Here is a 19,746-nt window from a genome sequence, read left to right as displayed (position 1 = left end):
GAACATGTAGTCATCATGTGGCCTTCTATTCTACCACCTGTGTCATCATCAGGGCGTTTTACAGTAACATATTTCATTAGCTCAAATATAGCCTATTGGCATATTAATATTACCTGAGTTAATGACAAAATGTTTCACAGTGTATAGCCTCGCAGCCACTGGCGCTGTTGCGATCGAGATGCTGGTAATGGAAAGAAAAATAATTTGATAGTTATGAAGTCGACAGGGGAGGAGGATGCGCGGCGAAATTAATAGCAGCTACATCTTCCCTTTCAGTCAGAGAAAACGGCAAACGCACGAACGAACGTCGGAAAGCATGTATACCATTTAGACTAGCGGCCTTTAATTTATAATGAAGTTCACGTTGCTCTGCTGCGAACGTTCTCTGCGCGAGAGTGCTTCTCATACAAATGAGAACCTAGCGCGCTCGCTCGCTCACTCCCTCACGCGCTCTTTGACGTAGTCAGCCAGCTGGGCTCCGCGTTCCAGCGCAGTACGTATGGCGCAGCGTTCCCAGCCACCCTTCACATTTCATCCAGTCTGAATTGCGCTTTATCCTGCAAATAGGCATCCTGACACATCTGTTTACGTGTCATCGTTTTTTTTTTTTTCAAACCGGTGCCAGAGACTTTCGAGAAGTAAAGCTGGCCCACACAGCTCTTATGAAATGACGGATTTCATCTTTTTTTATCCGCTGGAGACGAAGAATCAGTGATACTATAGGAGCCAGCTTTTATCGGCGTGCCTTTCTGCCTCGCCGGCATCCTGTATCACGAAGAGGATGCGAGCGGCGGTCTCGTCGTTAATTGGTTATTTTTCGCATTAAACTCCGCAGTGTTATCTTTTGGGAAAGCCGAAGAGGTGGATGCCAGCGCGCGCAACCGATTAATAGCGCGCGTGTTTCCCATGGCGCTGTCATTCACTTTCGCCAATCGCATCGGTGCTTAATGCCGGCGAAGGCGTGAGGAGGAGACCCGCTCTGAAGGTTTGATGCTCGTCCTCCTCATCTGTCACAGCTTTATATCTCCGCCTAGACCAATTTGGTGAAAACATCTGCATTGAATTGGCAAGAAATGACTAGTGAGACATCTCAGACTGACACTACTTCAGCTGTTTCTTGATGATACGGTCACGCGAGCTGGGAGATTTGGACTGCACGTACTGCCTTCAACTGTTCGCCGCCTGAGGAGCTGGATATGTTCAGACTAACGTGAAGATGGATATGATCTTTGCTCTCCTGTGGTTATTGGCCGCACTATTTGAAGGCGTTTATTGCCAGGGAGTATACGGTAAGACAAACAGACGTAGCGGCTACGTACAATAGCCTTTACGGAGCTGTCGTGACCTTGCGAGGTAGATGGTAGATGTGGATGTTCATTCTCAATGATATCCAGTGTGATGTAGGCCCTATAGCTTACATGTCAATTGACAGTTCCTGCGTTACAGGTGCATTGTGGGGCATCAGTAGCCTGTAGTCATGTATAGCTGCCTTCTGAATGAAACATGTTGCCAGGCGGGGTGGCTTATAGCCTACTGATGGGACGTGTTGAAATATCTTTATCATTAGGAGATGCATAGTTGAGCAAAGCATAAAGATCTGTGGTCATCACTGTGTAAACGTTACTGCAAAGTATGTATGTGGCTAGTTGTCACATGGGGAAGTTGTCAGAGGGGCTACACTGTGGGGTTCAGTGAATAATTTTGTATCATAACTGTATATGTCATTAAACTTTACAATGTTGATGTATCAACGTATTTAAATTTAAAATCTGTATGTTACTGAACTGGCTGATGCAGTTAGATAATGACACAGGTGGTACAAATGAAATGACCCATAGCATCTTCAAGTGGTCTTTTTATCAGCTGTGGCCATTGCTAAAAACAGAACCATTTTACCAATACAGTACATTCTTGGGATAACACATAAAATGAAAATTAAATCGATTCTTACATTTGAATATTGAATATTTTATCATAAAATACTTAATTCATACTTTCTACTTATAAACAACATAATTTTAATAATAATTCATCAGAGAAGTATACATATTGCCCCAATTATTATGAATGTTAGAAACATTACCTTTTAACAATATTTTGTAAAAATACAAAAGACTGTTGTTTTTAATGTATTATCATTGTAATATATAATATTATATAATCTGTAATGTAATGTCACAATATTTTTCTAATTTTTTTACAGTGACTATAAGTCACAGACAGTAAAGTTTTGAATAAAAAGATAAATTACAAGTTTAGAACCCACCCAGTTCAGAAATTTTCTCTAGTTCAGAAACCTCTTAAAACAGAATAATTTGATGAATTTTGTCCTTTTCAAAATTCTAATATCATCAATAGTTTTTTGTAGTCAAGCATTTAACTTCACTCTTCCATAATATTTCAGTGTCATTTCTTATTAACATACTATTTTAATGCTTGGGGACTAATTGACAATGCCATTTCATATTTATTTACTGTGCTGTCAGAAGCAATCAAGGACATATTTTTAATAGTTGTCATTGTTTCAATGTAAAGAGGAGCCATCAAATGTGATGTGTTATTAGACAGTAACAGGACATATGACATGAGGTTATTAAATACCCTTTGACAGAATTTTATGTAGGTTAAGCTGCTCATGTCAACTGTTGATTCTGTCATAGAAACCTACATAGAAACAGTTCAGCGTCCTTCTTCCTACAGAATATTACAAAGGTTTTCTCATAATGGGATGAAGGCTATACCTATAAAGCCTTGACTGGGAAAGCTATTTCCCCCGACTTCACATGAATTATAATGACAGATTTACTGTTACTTAATGGAAGACTGTTTGGATTAGTAAAAAGGAAATAATCAGTGCATATGACTTCACTTAATTTTTGTTTGTTGAAAACACCTGAAGCCAAGCACATGTGGACTGAGTTGGAACTCAAAATGCATGTTTATCATTCATTAATATTGCAGACTCCGTGATGTTGCTATTGGAGGCAGCTGGTAACAACTTCAGGCTATTCTTTTCATTTTGCTTATACAGATTACATGTCTTCTATTCATGGTGGCACAAAGCCATTTGTCAGTGTTACTCACTGGATGTGTTTATAGGGTCTGTGATATTTACAGTAGTTGACATTCAGTGGTCAACTGGTGTGATTATGTTCTTGTTTCACAGTGTGTTGGCTTGCATTCTATTTGTGAGGGGCATATGAACAAACACTTGATTCCTGTGTAATGACCTGTGCAAATGTGGGACTGTTGTGGGCAGTACTTCACTTCTAGGAGCTGGATGCTAGTTCATGCCCTCTCAGTTTATGCCATGCTCCATGGTGAATCATGAGGGGTTTTTGAACATTGGATTGCTACATACTGTTAAGTAGGCTTGCATGGATTCTGCACTTGCAGAATGCTCCACAGATTTCAACAAGATTTAAGCAGCCATCGTTCACAAACTTATACATATCCTCCACCCCTAGCGTGTTAATCATGAAATGTTTTGTATTATATGACATATTTACCAAGAAAAGAAATTCCCCCATTTTAACTTCTGTAGTTGGAATTTGAATTGAATTGAACACACCTCACATGAAGTTAAATTGGAATTTAAATTAGAATGACAGGAAGAATAATATAACACAGGTAATGCATTCTGGAAAATGAAATGTTCTTCCACTCTGGTCCACAGTGGTTAATCAAACATATCAAGTCTATTTTTCTAGCATTTGATCTGTCTGGGGTTTATAAACCATATAACCATTAAGGCATATGAAGGCATATACACCTTCAAACTGTGAAAGGCTTTTTAAACATTATTCAAAACTTTCAAATAGGGTTTGTCAGGCAAGTATTCAAACTTTGTCTGAACAGTTATTGACCATTCAATTTTAAAAGGCACTCACCAGTGAGTTCTGTGTGGTGTGCAGCCCTGATGTTTACATCTAGAAATGAACCACGTTGTTATTAACATTCTAAAAAAAAAGTCTTATATTACCTTGGCATTAAATTACAGAAATTGGAGCAAGTGGGAACACAAATATTATATTTGTTGTAGGTTCACCATTATTATTCAACTATGATGATATGCGCTTTTGAGAACCCTGAAAATGTGAAAAGGTTCTGTTCTGTAGATTTTCCACAACAAACAGTACAAAATAGTATAAAGGTCCCTTAATTCCATAGAATTTGCCAATATCCTTACAAATGAGTCTCGGATGAATTTTAGCAGGTTCTTCATTTGTAAGGTGGCACTGTAACTCATTCAAAAGCATTGTGGAGTGGTCATACACCTTTTCAGTGTGAGACAGTTATAGCTTTTTTGCATTTTGTCTTTACTAATTTAACTGTTTTTTGTTTTGTTTTGTTTATTTGAAATATTAATTATAAAAATGTCTTAGTGGGCTATGTGTTTTTACTTGTTCTTCAAATACTATATGCTTAACTCATATTAATCTCCAATTCAAGTAATGTTGCTCCTAGTGTTCCTATGACAGATTTTTCTTTTTTTTACCCCCTTGTTGAATTTGCCCGATCAAAGGATTTGTTAAAGGAACTTAGCTTTGTGCTTCTTACACTGATTTTATTATCAACTAGAGCAAATATTAAGAAGGCAGCTGTTACGTATTGGTGAACAGAGATGATATTTTTAAAATGGCCTAGCTGAACTTGTTTTCCGTTTTCAAAATTAATTACTTCTCAGTCAACTCTAATGAAGATGCCAACTGGAAAGACGGCACTGGTTTGATGCGAAATCACATTGTTCCACTGGATGAATGTTTTATAGAACAGTGAGACTAATGCACTATATTACAGCAACAGGCCGCTTAGGCTGAAATGAAAAAGAGGGCTCCAATAGTAAGACATCTAAGAGGTCGATAAGCTTTTAGTTCATGTAATTCAGTACAACTGTTGGTGCACTGTTGGATCTAATGTCAACATGTTTTGATTGGAGATATATGGATATTTTTCTTATATTTATATTCTTTTTTACCCAGTGTGATGGCTCTCTGTTTCATAATTCATATGCAGCCCTTCCGTTAATTTCAGCCTCATATCTACACAGACAGTCGACAAAGTGGTCAGCTGATAGTATCACACACTTCAGCTAAATGCTTCCGTTCTCTGCTTTTCCAGTGTTAATCCGAGCTGCTAATATTTAAGTGTTTTTTTTAGCTTCTAGATGCCATCTGTCCATAGAAGATTTGTATATTTTACCAACACTGACAGAATAATCAAATGTATTCTGGTTATCTGACCACAACAGACTGCTTTAGTTTCATTCTACATTGGGTCAGACATTGTTATTAAGACTTGACCCTTCAGAAACGGAGATCAGGCACTAATTTTACTTAAATGTTTCTACATCTGAAATGTATGGTCGCATACTGTCTGTTACTGTGAAAGGGCCATTCTCAGTTCCTCTGGCTTCTACTGTAAATAATTCACACCTCTCACAAGCAGCCACTTAAAGGACTTTAGAAATTGTTGTACAATATTCAAGATGCGTTTTAGGGGTCGACCGATATGTGTTTTTCAGGGCCGATGCCGATACCGATTATTACAGACCAAGTAGACCGATAACCGATATATTGAACCGATATATATGTCTGGTGTAAAAATGAAAATGAATGTCATAATTAAGAGTAACAAGGGCTCTGACAAAAACGGCCTTCCCTAGTGTTGGTTGCACTTCTTACTCTTGTCTTCCCCATGCATCCATCTACAATAAGGGTAATATATAAAGAGAGAGTTAAAAGTGGGGCCACTGTATGCTTCATGATTAAGCCTATGAATACTAAATACTAAAGCTAAACAGCTTGGGGAAATGTAAGTATTTGGCTTCAATAATTTACATGTTAGAAATGTATGTATAATAGCATAACCTCTCATAATTCTTCATTAATTATTTTCGGTTGACTAAATCATAACCTACAAGAGGGGACTATTCAATTCATCATCTAATGCACATCAATTGATTAATTTAAAAAGCGCAATGTATATAATAAGTGTAAATAATTTAATTGTCTTCATAGCGCCATTGTAGAAGTTAGGAAGAAGACCGCAACTATTTTAATGAAACTATAACACTAATTCAATTCAATTCAATTGTAGTTGGTTCAATAATCACTTGGTTCAATAGCCTATTGAAATGTCCCAATTTCCATCATCCTAATCTTGGCCTATGTGACAGTATCTTAATCTTGGCCTATGTGACAGTATCTTAATCTTGGCCTATGTGACAGTAATTTCCATTAGTTTTCATTTACAGAGCAGTGCAAATGAAGGCATAAAACATTAATTTAATTTATCTTTTAATCAAATGAGAGTTGAACTCTATTTTTTGGCAAACAAATGGGGTTACTATTAAAATTAAAACATGTAAGAAATAGCGTATTGTGTGATTGTTCTTTTAAACAAAAGTTGTAATAATTGTAGTAGCATTAGTAAATAAACCGAACTTTTATTTTGACGGGTTGCCATGAGGACCTCTTAAGTTTCAGTAGCCTATTTATGATATGACGGTCAAATGCTCATGAAGTAACTCTCAGAGCAGTTCTGGGGATGATGTTCATGTATTTATGTCCTCATTTAGTGACATGGCAGATGCGGAAAACACCGCGAGCGTTGCGCACTTCAGTGTGTGTGTGTGTGTGTGTGTGTGTGTGTGTGTGTGTCAAAACCGCGCGTCTGTGCCATTCACATATACAGAGACACGCAGAACATGCAGAATTCATATTTAAATAGTCTTTTAGCAGCTTAATGTTTACAGATAGTCCATATCATGAGTCGATTTAAGTGTACTGACCTACTTTTGATTAATTCATCCCAACTTTGACTAATTCCGTGACTCCGCCTTATACAGTAAATTCCATATGACTGGATTCCGCGATTCCCCCTGCGTTTCCCCCATCTCGGAAACCATAAATAGATAATATTGAGGTTTTTACAACTTCAGTGTAGTGGATTGTAATTTATTGCAACTTGAGCAACGTCTGCTGCTGCCTTTGAGAGAGAACTGATGCGTGATGAAGCAGCACCAGTTAGCAAGCGCTTTCGGTGTGAGAGTGCCTTTAGTCTTCCACGTTGATTGGTCGGACTCCTGACTCTCAACAAATCAGATGCGCGGTGGGCGGAGACTGCTCTAGGCCACAGAGTGGTGAGTTCCGACAGGCTGCATCAGAGCCAAATAGCGCGTTTCAAAATTAAATAATTTTATCGGCACATCGGTTTTGAAAATGACCGATGCCGATTATCATAAAAATGCTTAATATCGGTGCCAATAATCGGCCAGGCCGATAATCGGTCGACCCCTAATGCGTTTGCATTTCCTGTGGTATTTATGGAGGCGAGGGTTGGGGAAAGGGTTGAACTGGTGAATGGTGTTGAAGTGTGACATATGTTATTGCTGCCATGTAGATCTTTGTGTGATTGGTCTTATTGTACAAAGAAGCTCAATTACTCCTCTCCCTCTACACACTATTCTAACACACCTTGGTAGCAATCATCAGCAGAGTAACCTTGGGATGTACAAAGCACATTGTGGTTGTTAAGCATTACTATTAATGTGGAATACAACAGCCTTCTTTACACGTTTCCCTGAATTATTTATCGACACTCCACTCCCGGTTTGTGTTGCACATTTAGTGTGCCATGTTCTGTAACATATTAAAGGCTAAGGCAACGTACAACAAACTCAACACAAGCACTAAACAGAAATGACATGCATACACGCAAGTGGTTAGGCAACTGTAACCATTTTTAAAGGCCAACTCGATACCTCTAGCTGAGATTTTATGTGTATCCTGAAATAATAACGATTAGGGTTTGATTTTGGCCTATATACTTATAGTTCGGAGTTTGGAGTCAGTAAGAATATTAAATATTTTTTTAAGTCTCTTATGCTTACCTAGGCTGTATTTATTTGATCAAATATACAGTAAACTATTGTGAAATATTACAATTTAAAATAAATATTTTCTGTTTTATAATGTAATTTATTCCTCTGATGCCAAAGCTAAATTTCAACAGCCATAACTGCAGTCTTCAGTGTAATACGATCGTAAGACTGCAGGTATGGCTGTTGAAAATTCAGAAATCTTTAGAAATCCTTTATAAATTCTAATATATTCTAATATAACATGATTCTTATATAAAGACATTTCTTATTATGATCCATTCTCAAAACAATTGAAACTATATATATATATATATATATATATATATATATAATATTTATTGAGAGGATTCCAGATAGACAGGCAGAAGGACACAGGATTCCATAAAAAAGGAATTTTATTTTATCAACCAAAAAAAAGAAAAAGATTAAAAAAAAAAATAATCAACTTGGTCTAATAAATTTGACAGTTGAGAGGGCCTGTTCCAGAGGCAGCCATGCATTCCCATGTCATGACAACACCTCCACCATGCTTTACAGATGAAGCTGTATGCTTGGAATCATTTGCAGTTCCCTTTTTCTCCACATTTTTGCTTTCCCATCACTTAGATAAAGGTTCATCTTTGTCTCATCGGTCCATAAACACAGTTCCAAAACTCTTCTGGCTCACCTTTGAGCTTATTTGCAAACTCTAATCTTGCCTTTCTATTTTTGGTGCTGGTCAGAGGTTTGCATCTTGCTGTGTAGCATCTGTAATTCTGTGTCAAAGTCTCCTGAGGACAGTAGATTGTCAGAGCATCACCCCAGCTTTCTGGAAGTTGTTGGTGATTTTACAAACATGTCTTTTAGGGTTCATTTTCACAGCTTTTATGATTTGTCTGTCATCAACTACTATTGTTTTCTCAGTCGATCAGGTTGTTGTTGGTTGCTGGTGTCGCTGGTGGTTTCCAAACTCTTGATTTCTCCATGCCCTTTGTTTTTGCTATAGCTCTAATTGACTTCCTCTTTTCTTTTAGCATCCAAATTGCTTGCTTTTCTCATAAACTCAGCTCCCTCATCTTCATCCTGATTTGTGTGTCATTATCGAATGCAAGATTCAGAATACAGAAGTAATGGATATAACTGATACAAACACATTCCCTGCTTTTAATATCTGAAGAATTAAAGCAACAGGACACAGCTGATCACTTAGAAAGACCTGTGAGGCAACTGTTCCAATACTTATGCTCACATCAGATAGAGGGATGAAACTCTAAAAGTGATGAACTTCTTAGCTGGTAAAACATCTATGGGTTGAATCATCCAATAATAAAATGTGACATTCTGTAGTTTTGTCTCATATTCATCTTTTAATCATATTTGTAAATGTCTTGACTCCACAGCCAACAGAGCAATTTTGTCTTTACTGTTCCAATACTTTTGGAGGGCACTGTATATATGACATTTGTATACTGTTGTATATTGTATTTTTTTCCTTCTCTTTTTGGTAATTGTGCATAAGTTAGGAGTTCAAATCCCCACATAATTTAAGTAAATAATGATTTTTTAATAAACCAAGTAAAATTGCAACTGAATTTAATGAATTTTGTTGAATGGAAAGCAGTTTTGGTTCTTTAATAACAGCAGCTCTTTTGTTGCATAGGTAAAAATATCTCAGGAGTTTTGAGTGATATGTGGATAGGATGGTGCTGACAGAATTTTCTGTTTAAAGCAATTGATCTGCAGGAGGTGTGACTTGATTTGACTGGCACACTTTCCACTGTGAGTGTTGTTGTTGTTTTCCCCACAGCATTTTGAAAAAAAAGTGCCTGCGATAATAATTGTGCAACCTCAAATCCAAATAATTTATTTTGGAAATTGCATTCAAAATGCACATGGCTCTAAAATCTATAAGAATGTGATTGAAAAGGCAGGATGCTTCTGAAAGAAAAGATTTCACTGGGGGCACATACATATTACAACACTTTTGTCTAGTGCAATCTTGCACACATCTTGTAATATACACTAAAGCTTTCTATTAACTAAATGTTACACAGCAAAAACTGTGCACCATGTTTTGCTGTCTTGCTGCTAATTTTGTAAGGTTTCAGCAGGCTTTCCACTCAAGTTCTCAAGCATGACGGATGTGCGAATATGCTCGTGTGGAGAGCCAATAGGCTTACAAAGCCCACACAGCACTATGAAGTTTGATTTTTTCTTCTCTCATTCTCCTTTAAAGTATATTTTGTGTTTTATAGTTGGCTTTCTGCTACCTGTGGTTTGTACTTTTTTATAGGTGGATGACTAACCATGCAATGCATTACTGCAACCTACTGCCATTTTGAATGAAATCATTGTTGCTTATGCAGGCCGAGTTATAGTGGCCAAGAATAATACTGGACTGAAAAGTTAAAGACTAATAGCAAGTACAGTGGCTAAGATGGGGTAAAATGCATATGTTAATGAATCTTTAATGACTGGAAGTAACTGGGGTAAAAAGAATCAATGGATGTAGCCTCTCTCTCTTGAGGACCAGTGTGAGCTAAAGTCCTGAAAGCAGGAAGGCAAGATTAGTGACTCTCAAAGCGCCACTACAGAACCATAAAAACAAAGCTATCAGTCACAAGAACTGTGTCTTCCCTCGAGAACAACAGCTAAACAGTCATTTAACACTTTGGACACTGGAATACTACTGATGGCTTCCAGCACATTGTGTACGATAGGTGATAATTCCCTTATACCTCTACACTGTGATGTTAAAATATTAACCAATCTCGAATAATGACTTATATAATGCTAATATATGCAAACCACTATCGCACAATATTCAAGATGCATTTTTATGCTCTGATAGTATATTTATTATTTATTGCATTTATTAGACTCTGGAAGCAGCTCTCCATCCTTACCGATTCGTATAAAGCTCTTATGAAGCGAATAGCCTCTAGCAGATGTTGATTGACAGAGACTGATGTTTGAGGTTATAATGAAGTCTTACAGAAAAGTATAGTCAAAATCCTCTCTAACAGTATGGAATACACCCAACACGGCATATTTTGGATGTCTCTCTTGTTTGACACATCCAATCGAGGTCATGGAGCACTCTACTATCTGGTTGATGAGAACCAGATGGGTTAGATTAGGAAGATGCCCAAAATATCATCTGTGTCTAGAAGCTACCTTAATGCCCAGTCAGTCAGTGACATTCCTTCGTTCATTCATTCATTCGTTTCTAAGACATCTTAACAGTAATTTAGAACAAATTCAAATGAGCTGTAGTCATAACCAAAAAAAAAATATTTAATGATTACAAATGCTTATTTCTCACATGAAATTAAAATATAATAAAAAAAAAGAATTTTCACCTAGTGATAGACAGATAGATAGATAGATAGATAGATAGATGCATCTTTATACCTTATACCTTATCGTCCCCTAAATGGTACATATTAGTCTTTTGAAAGCATATTTAAGTACCTTAGTACCTTTTGAAAGTGTTCCACCACGGTACAGTTTTGTACCTTTTTTTGAGTGTGTAGACTTTGAACACAGCCATTCAGCACAGACATTAGCAACTACAGCAACACCCTGGGAACCGCCCACAATACCCTGGCTCTAAGGAGGCAAGATTTGCACAGGCAAGCACCACTCACATTTTCTTCAAAAATGTCAAGTGTTGATGATTTCTGACAAGTACTTTGCTGAACTATGCATGAACATTGAGTGTACCTTGATCAAACCAGTGTGCATAGACTCTAAGAATGTTCTAACAACCAACGGAACAGCATGAAATAACCTCACCAAGACCTTGGACTTCACATTGTTAATGCTTCAGTGAAGGTCTCAGAGGACGGCAAGCAGTATAACAGAACCATTTCCTGCTGAGCCCAGTGCAAAAAAAACATCTCTGCACATCTGCGTTCCCCTTTGGCACAGGGTACGTTTAAGAGGTTTGAACCATGGCAGAATTATTGTATTAAGGTAATGAACGCAGCTTGTAAAGCTTGTATTTATTTCTTGATTTCGCTTTTTATTCCTTTATTTCAGGAAATCAATCAAAGGAAATGAAAAGAGTGTAAAAGGATTGGTGCTTTATTGATTTGGAATGATTTTTGCTGCCTTTCATAACAAAGTTTCTCAACTACATTTACCGACTTTTGTGTTTCATGTTAAATGAAAATGGCTTGTAGTTTAAACTCATTAAACTTTTATGGAAATAAGTGAGTTTTGCAACTGCATCAGTGAACTTTCAGGGCAGATCTAAGCAACATTTGTCAACACGCAAATCTGTAAAATCTTATGCATCGACCCTTGTAGTTTTTCTATTAGCGCTGGCACTCCGCTTACGTTTATCAAGCCATTAGCTGTAGATTTTGTGGGAATGAGTGTTAATAAGTGTTAATGAGTGCTAATGAGTATAAAGTAGTGCACATTACTGCAAGCAATGCAGGCAGGCTTCATTTTGTGGTTCACCGCTCTGTTTAAGTTGATTTTCGAGAAGGTTTCACTTTCCTCTGAAATTTGGAAAGGTTTAGGTTCGGTCTTGAAAAACTGATATTCATATTGCAGGTCATGGAAGATCAAAAATATTTTTCAATTGGGAGAGGAGATGAATTGTTTATCGCTTGTTCTTTGTTGCGATGAGGATAGTTATTAGATGTAAAAGTCTGTGCTGCAGGTTACCATGAGAGTTACCATGACTTGTGTGAGGATACACTTCTTAATTAAAATTTCACAAGCTGGAAGCTAGTTAGCTTAAGGCCATGCTCACAGATTTACGAAGGAGTCATTGCATATCCTGTCTGTCTCATGCTAATATATTTCAAATGAACGTTCAGTGAAAACAAAGATGTCTGCCTCTCTGTTTTTACATAAGCACTGGAATTTAGAGCAGCAGAAAACACTGTTTGTATCCCAGTGGAAGATTTCATTCAGGAATCCATTCATTCTCTGTAATTAGGTGAAATCTCAAGGGCATCATAAGGAAACCAACAAAATGGTTGTAAACACATTTTTAAAAAGATATTATTTTCCTCCGGACAGACAGAGGCTGCAGTATTTCGCCTTTCTCTTGATTTTAAGCAAAATTATGATGGATGCACAAATGTTATTATGCCAAACAATACTTTGTTTGGCATAAACAATACAAATAATACTTCTCTTAGCATCTTAGTGGGATCAAAAGTAATCTGTGCATTTGGGATTGGACATACCTGGTCATGATCAAATATTAAATCAGCTTACCTACATGATCAAGGCTCCATGAAGCAATGCTGTCAGAGTTATTAAAATACAATGGGCTAAAATACAGTCTTCTTTTTGTATTTTTTTAATGTAATACGTAATACGAAATGTAATATTTTCCCATATAACAAATTATGAGTATTAAACATTTTGAATGTTTGACAGTATAAGATGTGTCATATTCATTCAGCTTTATCAAAGATAGTTTTGACCCTTGTTTGTTCCCAAGTGAAATTTTATTTATACTCTGTATCTTTAAATCCATTTTCCATTCGAGAGTTTGCATGTAAACATTGTCTTTGTCTTTCTTAATGAATAGCATGACCCTTTTTCTGTTGGTGTTTTTTTTTTGGGGGGGGGGGGGGGGGGGTCTGGATTAATATATACTATTCAAATTCAAATTCAAATTTTATTTGTCACATACATATACATACATAGTATGACATGTAGTGAAATGTATTGTTCGACTGTCCAACAAATTGTCCAACAAAATTAAGAAAAACCTCAAGTTTACAAAAATACAAATAGAAAAAGTACAGTAAACATATATACAGAAATAAACTAGCAATAAAATAAAATAACAAATAGATATGAGAATAAAAATAGATATGAAGAATACAAATAGAATATGATTGTAAATAGATTCTATAAAAAGTAAAGTGTATGTCAGTGATAAAGTGTCCGTGTGCTGTGCAGTGCAGTAAAGTGTATAAGTGAGTAAAAGGAATACTAAAGACAAATGGTATGTAAGTCCCACTCATTTATCCTTACGTAACCTTCTACAAATTAGTGCAGATTGTATTTGAAAGTGTGCAAAGTGGAAGTGTGGGGTGATGTGCTTAGTGTGGAGAGAGGTTAAGACTCCGAATGGCCTGCGGGAAGAAGCTCCTCCTCATTCTCTCTGTGTTCGCCTTCATGGAGCGGAAGCGCCTCCCTGAACGCAGCAGAGAAAAGAGTCCATTGTTGGGATGGCTGAGGTCCTTCACTATCTTCCTGGCCCTGGTCAGGCACCGCTTGCTGTAGATCTCCTGCAGGTCAGGGAGCTCGGTGTGGATGGTACGTTCCGCTGAACGCACCACCCTCTGGAGGGCTCGTCTGTCCTGCATAGTGCAGATCCCGAACCAGGAAGTGATGCTGCCCGTCAGGACGCTCTCGATGGTGCAGGTGTAAAAAGTCTTAAGCACCCGAGAGGGAAGTCTAAAGTCCCTTAAGCGTCTCAGATGGTACAGACGCTGCCTGGCCTTCTTCACCAGGGTGCTGGTATGACAGGACCAAGTCAAGTCCTGCGTGATGTGAACACCCAGGTATCTGAAGCTGTCCACTCTCTCCACTGGAGTCCCGTTGATCGTGATCGGCTGGTATGACCGCTCCTGCTTCGTACTGAAGTCCACTATCAGCTCCTTAGTTTTGCTGATGTTCAGGTGTAGACTATTCACCTGGCACCAACTCTCCAGGTTCTTAATCTCCTGTATGTAGGCCGTCTCGTCGTTGTCTGAGATCAGGCCCAACACAACAGTGTCATCAGCAAACTTGATGATGGTGGTGGAGTTGGAAGTGGCCACACAGTCATAAGTGTACAATTTTTGGTCATTCTGTCCTTTTGGCCATTCTTTCTAGTCATTGCAGTCATTTACTGCAGTTGTTCCTCCACTGGTCTTTGGAGTGTGAATTTGCGCTCTATAATGAAAAACAGCTTGTGTGCCTGCATCAGCACATACTTTAACTTTGATTGTGTGTGCGTGCAGATTTGTGTTTGTGATGCACCTCATAAATTATTCCTCCAGGAAGGTTTTTTTGCCACTGTTATCTTTATGATCATATTGTTTTCTTTCGACAATTGGGTAATTGGGTTTTCTGTGAGTTCAAAGTGAATGATCCAAAATTATGAATTATGAATGCACCTCAAGATGTAACTTCATGGTGAACTCTAGTAAATTGAGATAAACTACCTAGACCGAGATGAGTGCTTTATGTGCTTCTTTTCTCCAAAGGATCGCATAGAAAATTGCTTATAGATGCATAATGTGTCTGCTGTATTCTTAATGTATTCTTATGTTATTGTATAGCATTGTAAGGTTTTCAAGGCTGCAATGTTCTTACATTCTTCATTCAAGCTTTAAAGACCTGTATTGCAAGTAGAAATAAATGTGAAACATTATCACTAATTTCCTTCATTTTGAGAATAAGAAAAAAGATTCACCTCTTGCCTGCTTTTTGCTGACCTCCATTGATTTTTATATCTTCATAGATTCAAGATCAATTGTCTTGGAGTGCAGTTTGCCAATATTAACACTAATCTGCAGTCCACATCAGTGTTTCCCAACTTTTTTATGGACCCACACAGCCTCATCATCAGTTGGATCCACATACCCCTAGTTTTGTAAGCAACAAATCCATCAAGGCGTTTTAACTTTAAACCATTGCTTCTGCCCATTATCCATAAAAACGCTTCCTCAGATGAAAAAGTCACATCAAAATCCATTGACATATTTGTTTAGAGCTCTTTTGGACTGTTTTCACAAGTAAATGGTGCCTGATCCATGCGTATTTCTCTCCTGATTCAAACAAGACAACTTTTTCACTGGAAAAAGCAATATTATGGATCATTTTCTACATCTTGGATGGCCTGGGGGTGAGTGAATGTTTAGCAAATTTGGATTTTGGGTGAGCTATTCCTTTAGCTTTGATTTCACTAGAAATCATTTAGTTTTCTCATTAATAAAACAAAGTTTCACTTCAGATATCAAGTACTCTTGCACTGTAGTATATAGCACTATTGCAAATTTGCAAGTGTAGTATTTGTACTTGCATTTGCCACATATTTTGATGCGTTTTGAGAAATGCAGGATGTGTTTGTGTTATTTTTAACATGATTATTGATTTTTGTTGGGTTGCAAGCATTGCAATGTTGTGGGGGGGAGGGGGGCAATTAGTTGCTAGTAGTGCAATATTAGTAATAATTATTATTAGTCATTGATTGAACACCCTAGTGTTTTTATTTTTAGTCATAATTTAGTTTGTATTGTAAAGAATGGGGATAACAAAGCAAATCTAAATGTTGCTCCCTGGAATCTGCTTATACCTGGTTGGGAATCAGTTGTCTAGATCAGACGTCATCAATCTTTTTACTACAATGTGCAAAAAAACTTGATGAGGGCCATGGGTCAAAATTAAATGGTGCATTATATCCAACTACATCATTTTTTACATACTTTTCAAAAATGCATAAAAAAATGTAAAAAACAACAAAACAAAAAAAGATAAATTAGCTTCACTGGTCTAGTTTCACTAGTCTAGATAAAAAATAAAAATGAAAATTTTTTATTTTTTCATTTTTCATAATTTTAATTTTTTCACCCAAAAAATGAAAATTATGTCATTAATTACTCACCCTCATGTCGGTCCAAACCTGTAAGACCTTCGTTCTTCTTCGGAACACAAATTAAGATATTTTTGATGGAATCTGAGAGCTCTCTGACCCTGCATAGACAGCAAGGATACTATCACGATCAATGCACAGAAAGGTAGTAAGGACATCGGTATAAGAGTCCATGTGACGTCATAGTTCAACCGTAAATTTACGAAGCTACGAGAATACTTTTTGTGCGCAAAGAAAACAATAATAGCATAATTTATTCAACAATTCCTTTCCCCGACTTACCGTCTTCCACCATTTTGGAGAGCGCGTGCTGTCAGCTGAACGTAAACAACGCTGATTACATTGATTACATTCTTGGGTACTCTCCAAAATGGTTAGAAGACGATAACTCGGGCAAGTTCTGTTTTCGCAGCCTCCCTGTTAAATCCAGTCATGCAGCAGGCTCTTTTGCCACTCAGTCCGGCAGAGGGGGCATGTTCGGATGGGAAAGTGGCATCAATGCATACCCTCCATAGAAGTTGCAAAAAACATTTTACCATTGTCATGAACGGAGTGGATTGTGCACGTCGTGAACATCATGCACTACCAGGCCTGTAGTATCATAGTATCAGGAGATGTTATTGAGGTGTTGTTTGCACATCAAAGCACTTGCACTCTCAGAACAGTTCAGCAGGTTTAGCTAAAAAAAAAAAAAATATGACCTGCTTCTGCTCCAAAGTAACTTCTCGCAAAGGTGAAGCTCACTTTTTCATTGTCCCTCATTGCTCACTGTGTCCATATGACGAGTTTCCAAGCTAAGTAAATTACCCTGCACCAGTAATGTGCTGGAGATGACATTTTAAGACAATGTACATGTGATGAAAATAGCAGAAAGGCGTCAGATTGGTTGTGGTCCAAAGAGGGCAAATGTTCTCCATCATTACTTAAACACTGCCCTCATCATCTTTGCCCTTTGCAGAGAATTAGCATATGAAAAGGAGAGCAAAGTGCTGTATTTCAATGAGCCGCCCTTGCCATTTTCAGCACCGCTGTGTTCTCTTTTCTCTGCTTAGTTTCACAAACAGCCTGAATGGGTTGAGATCAGATGGTCAGAGAAGATGGCATCCGATTTAAAGTGAATTTGAATTAATGAATGGGAACTGGGAACAATTATGTTGACCCTCGGTCTCTAACTGGTGTGCTTTAATGGTGTGCTACAGAAACTTCACATTAGGCTGAATTAGTAATTATGTTATTCCTTTCATTGCATTGAAGTTCTGCTCTTAACAAGTTGCACTGAGTGCTTCAAAATCAGCAAGATTTTAGCTGAGAACTTGATTTAATTGAGATGCTTGAAAATATGAAATGTACTTTTGTTGGTTTGACATGACACAAAACAACAACTAAAGGCTGTGCAATAAGAGCAATAAGAGCTTTGGAAAACCAAGCACAATTAAAAACACCAATAGCTTTAAACGCTTCATTTACAGATGCTAAAAGTATTGCTTTCTAATGCGAGATTCTTGTGCCATTGTTTCAATTTACCACCTAATTCTCCCCCCACTGTGTATCTTTTTAGGAGAACACTGACATAGCCTGACAAAGAGTTCTCTTGACAACCAAAGAAATAAACAAGAAAACAAAAACAGATAGCACAGCATAATTACCAGACAAATAAATCTGTAGTGAAGACTGCCTAAAGGCCTGCTCGCGAAAGAGTGCTCTTTTCCTTCTCTGGCTCTTTTTTCCTTCTTGTTCTCCGGTTTTTACTGCAGTATATATATATATATATATATATATATATATATATATATATATATATATATTAAATGCTGTTCAAAGGTTTGGGGTATATATATATATATATATATATATATACATGTATGTATATATATATATATATATATATATATATACATACAGTATATACACTGATCCCAAGAGTATATATATATATATATATATATATATATATTAGGGCCGGGACTCGATTAAAAAAATTTATCTAATTAATTAGAGGCTTTGTAATTAATTAATCGAAATGAATCGCATTTTAATCGCATATAAATATTTGACCTGAGAACAGTGAGAAGTACGTTTTTTTATATGGATTTTTAAATTTCCCATCCACAGGGCCAACCAAAGCGGTCTCATCAGCTTCTTTGTCCATGTTCACTGTGGTTTGTTTTTGGCTGTTTCTCAATATGCGTTCTTCAGCAATCTTGCGTCCTTGTGTTCTCGTTCTACGTCATCATTAACCGTCGAAGTTCAGTTCCAATTCTCAAGAACGCAAGTACAGAGTATGCATGAAAGTGCCCGGATATGTTCTTGAAACTGAGGATGCATCGAGTGCAGACTTGAGAGAATCGAGCCGTAGAAATCCCAGAAAACGCTGTGGGCGGCCGGTGTATGGAAGCCTGTAAGCTTTAAAGTCGCTCTCACAAATACTTAACGGCTCTTCAAGTTGTAAGTAAACATTTATCGTTTTGTTTTGGTTAATTTTAATAAAGTTATAAGACTCGGAGAAAGTCTGCATTTTTATTGGCATATTAAAATGAATCTTAACAGTAAAACATATAACGGTGTAAAATAAAACAATACAATTATATGAAAGTAATATCTATAATAGTATGAAATGTTTTAATAAGTTATGACATTTTGTAATATTTATTGTTCATTGGCCGTTTCTTATGCTGAGACTATGCGGTCAGTTAAGCAGGAATGCAGTACATCTCAATTCTCATAAGTGTGCGTTCTGTGTTCTCGCGTCCTTCCGAGTTCGTTCTTCCAAGGAAGCTTGGCAAGACCGGTCTCCACGAGAATGCAAGTCCGTTCTTTGCGTTCTTGGAATTCTGAACGCTAGTTGGTGCTCCAGTATAATCGGTCCGCCGAAACTCATCCAGTGAGAAACGTTCCGCGGTGCAAAAATAAGTGCGATTAAAATGCGTTAAAAAAATTTAACGCGTTATTTTTGTGTAATTAATTAATCTAAATTAACGCGTTAAAGTCCCGGCCCTAATATATATATATATATATACCCTGATCCCAAGAGTATATATATATATATATATATATATTAGGGATGCACGATATTATCGGACTGATATCGAAATCGGCCGATAATGACTTTAAATGTAAATATCAGCATCGGCCTGACATGCAAAATTATGCCGATATGTCTTGCCGATAAGGGGAAGGGGTTAACTCGCACGCGCTCAGGGTGTGCTAGCGATTAGATCACGTCAGCAATGTGGCTCATTCTTGAAGCAAAGTTTTGTCTGAA

General features: G+C 37.2%; 1 protein-coding gene across 1 annotated transcript in view; it reads left to right on the top strand.

Annotated features, from left to right (window-relative positions):
- The first annotated feature begins 274 nt into the window (after positions 1-274).
- Positions 275-19,746, top strand: part of mdga2a (MAM domain containing glycosylphosphatidylinositol anchor 2a) — a 143,378-nt gene continuing 123,906 nt past the window's right edge. Inside the window, exon 1 of the mRNA XM_079386072.1 lies at positions 275-1,289. Within this exon, the coding sequence (XP_079242198.1) occupies positions 1,217-1,289 (73 nt within the window). The 5' untranslated portion in view covers positions 275-1,216. The remainder of the gene's footprint in view (positions 1,290-19,746) is intronic.

Source organism: Barbus barbus, assembly GCF_936440315.1.
Source record: "Barbus barbus genome assembly, chromosome: 30".
NCBI classification, from domain to species: domain Eukaryota; kingdom Metazoa; phylum Chordata; class Actinopteri; order Cypriniformes; family Cyprinidae; genus Barbus; species Barbus barbus.
Note: the sequence above shows the minus strand (reverse complement) of the source record. Positions and strands in the feature narration are given on the sequence as shown.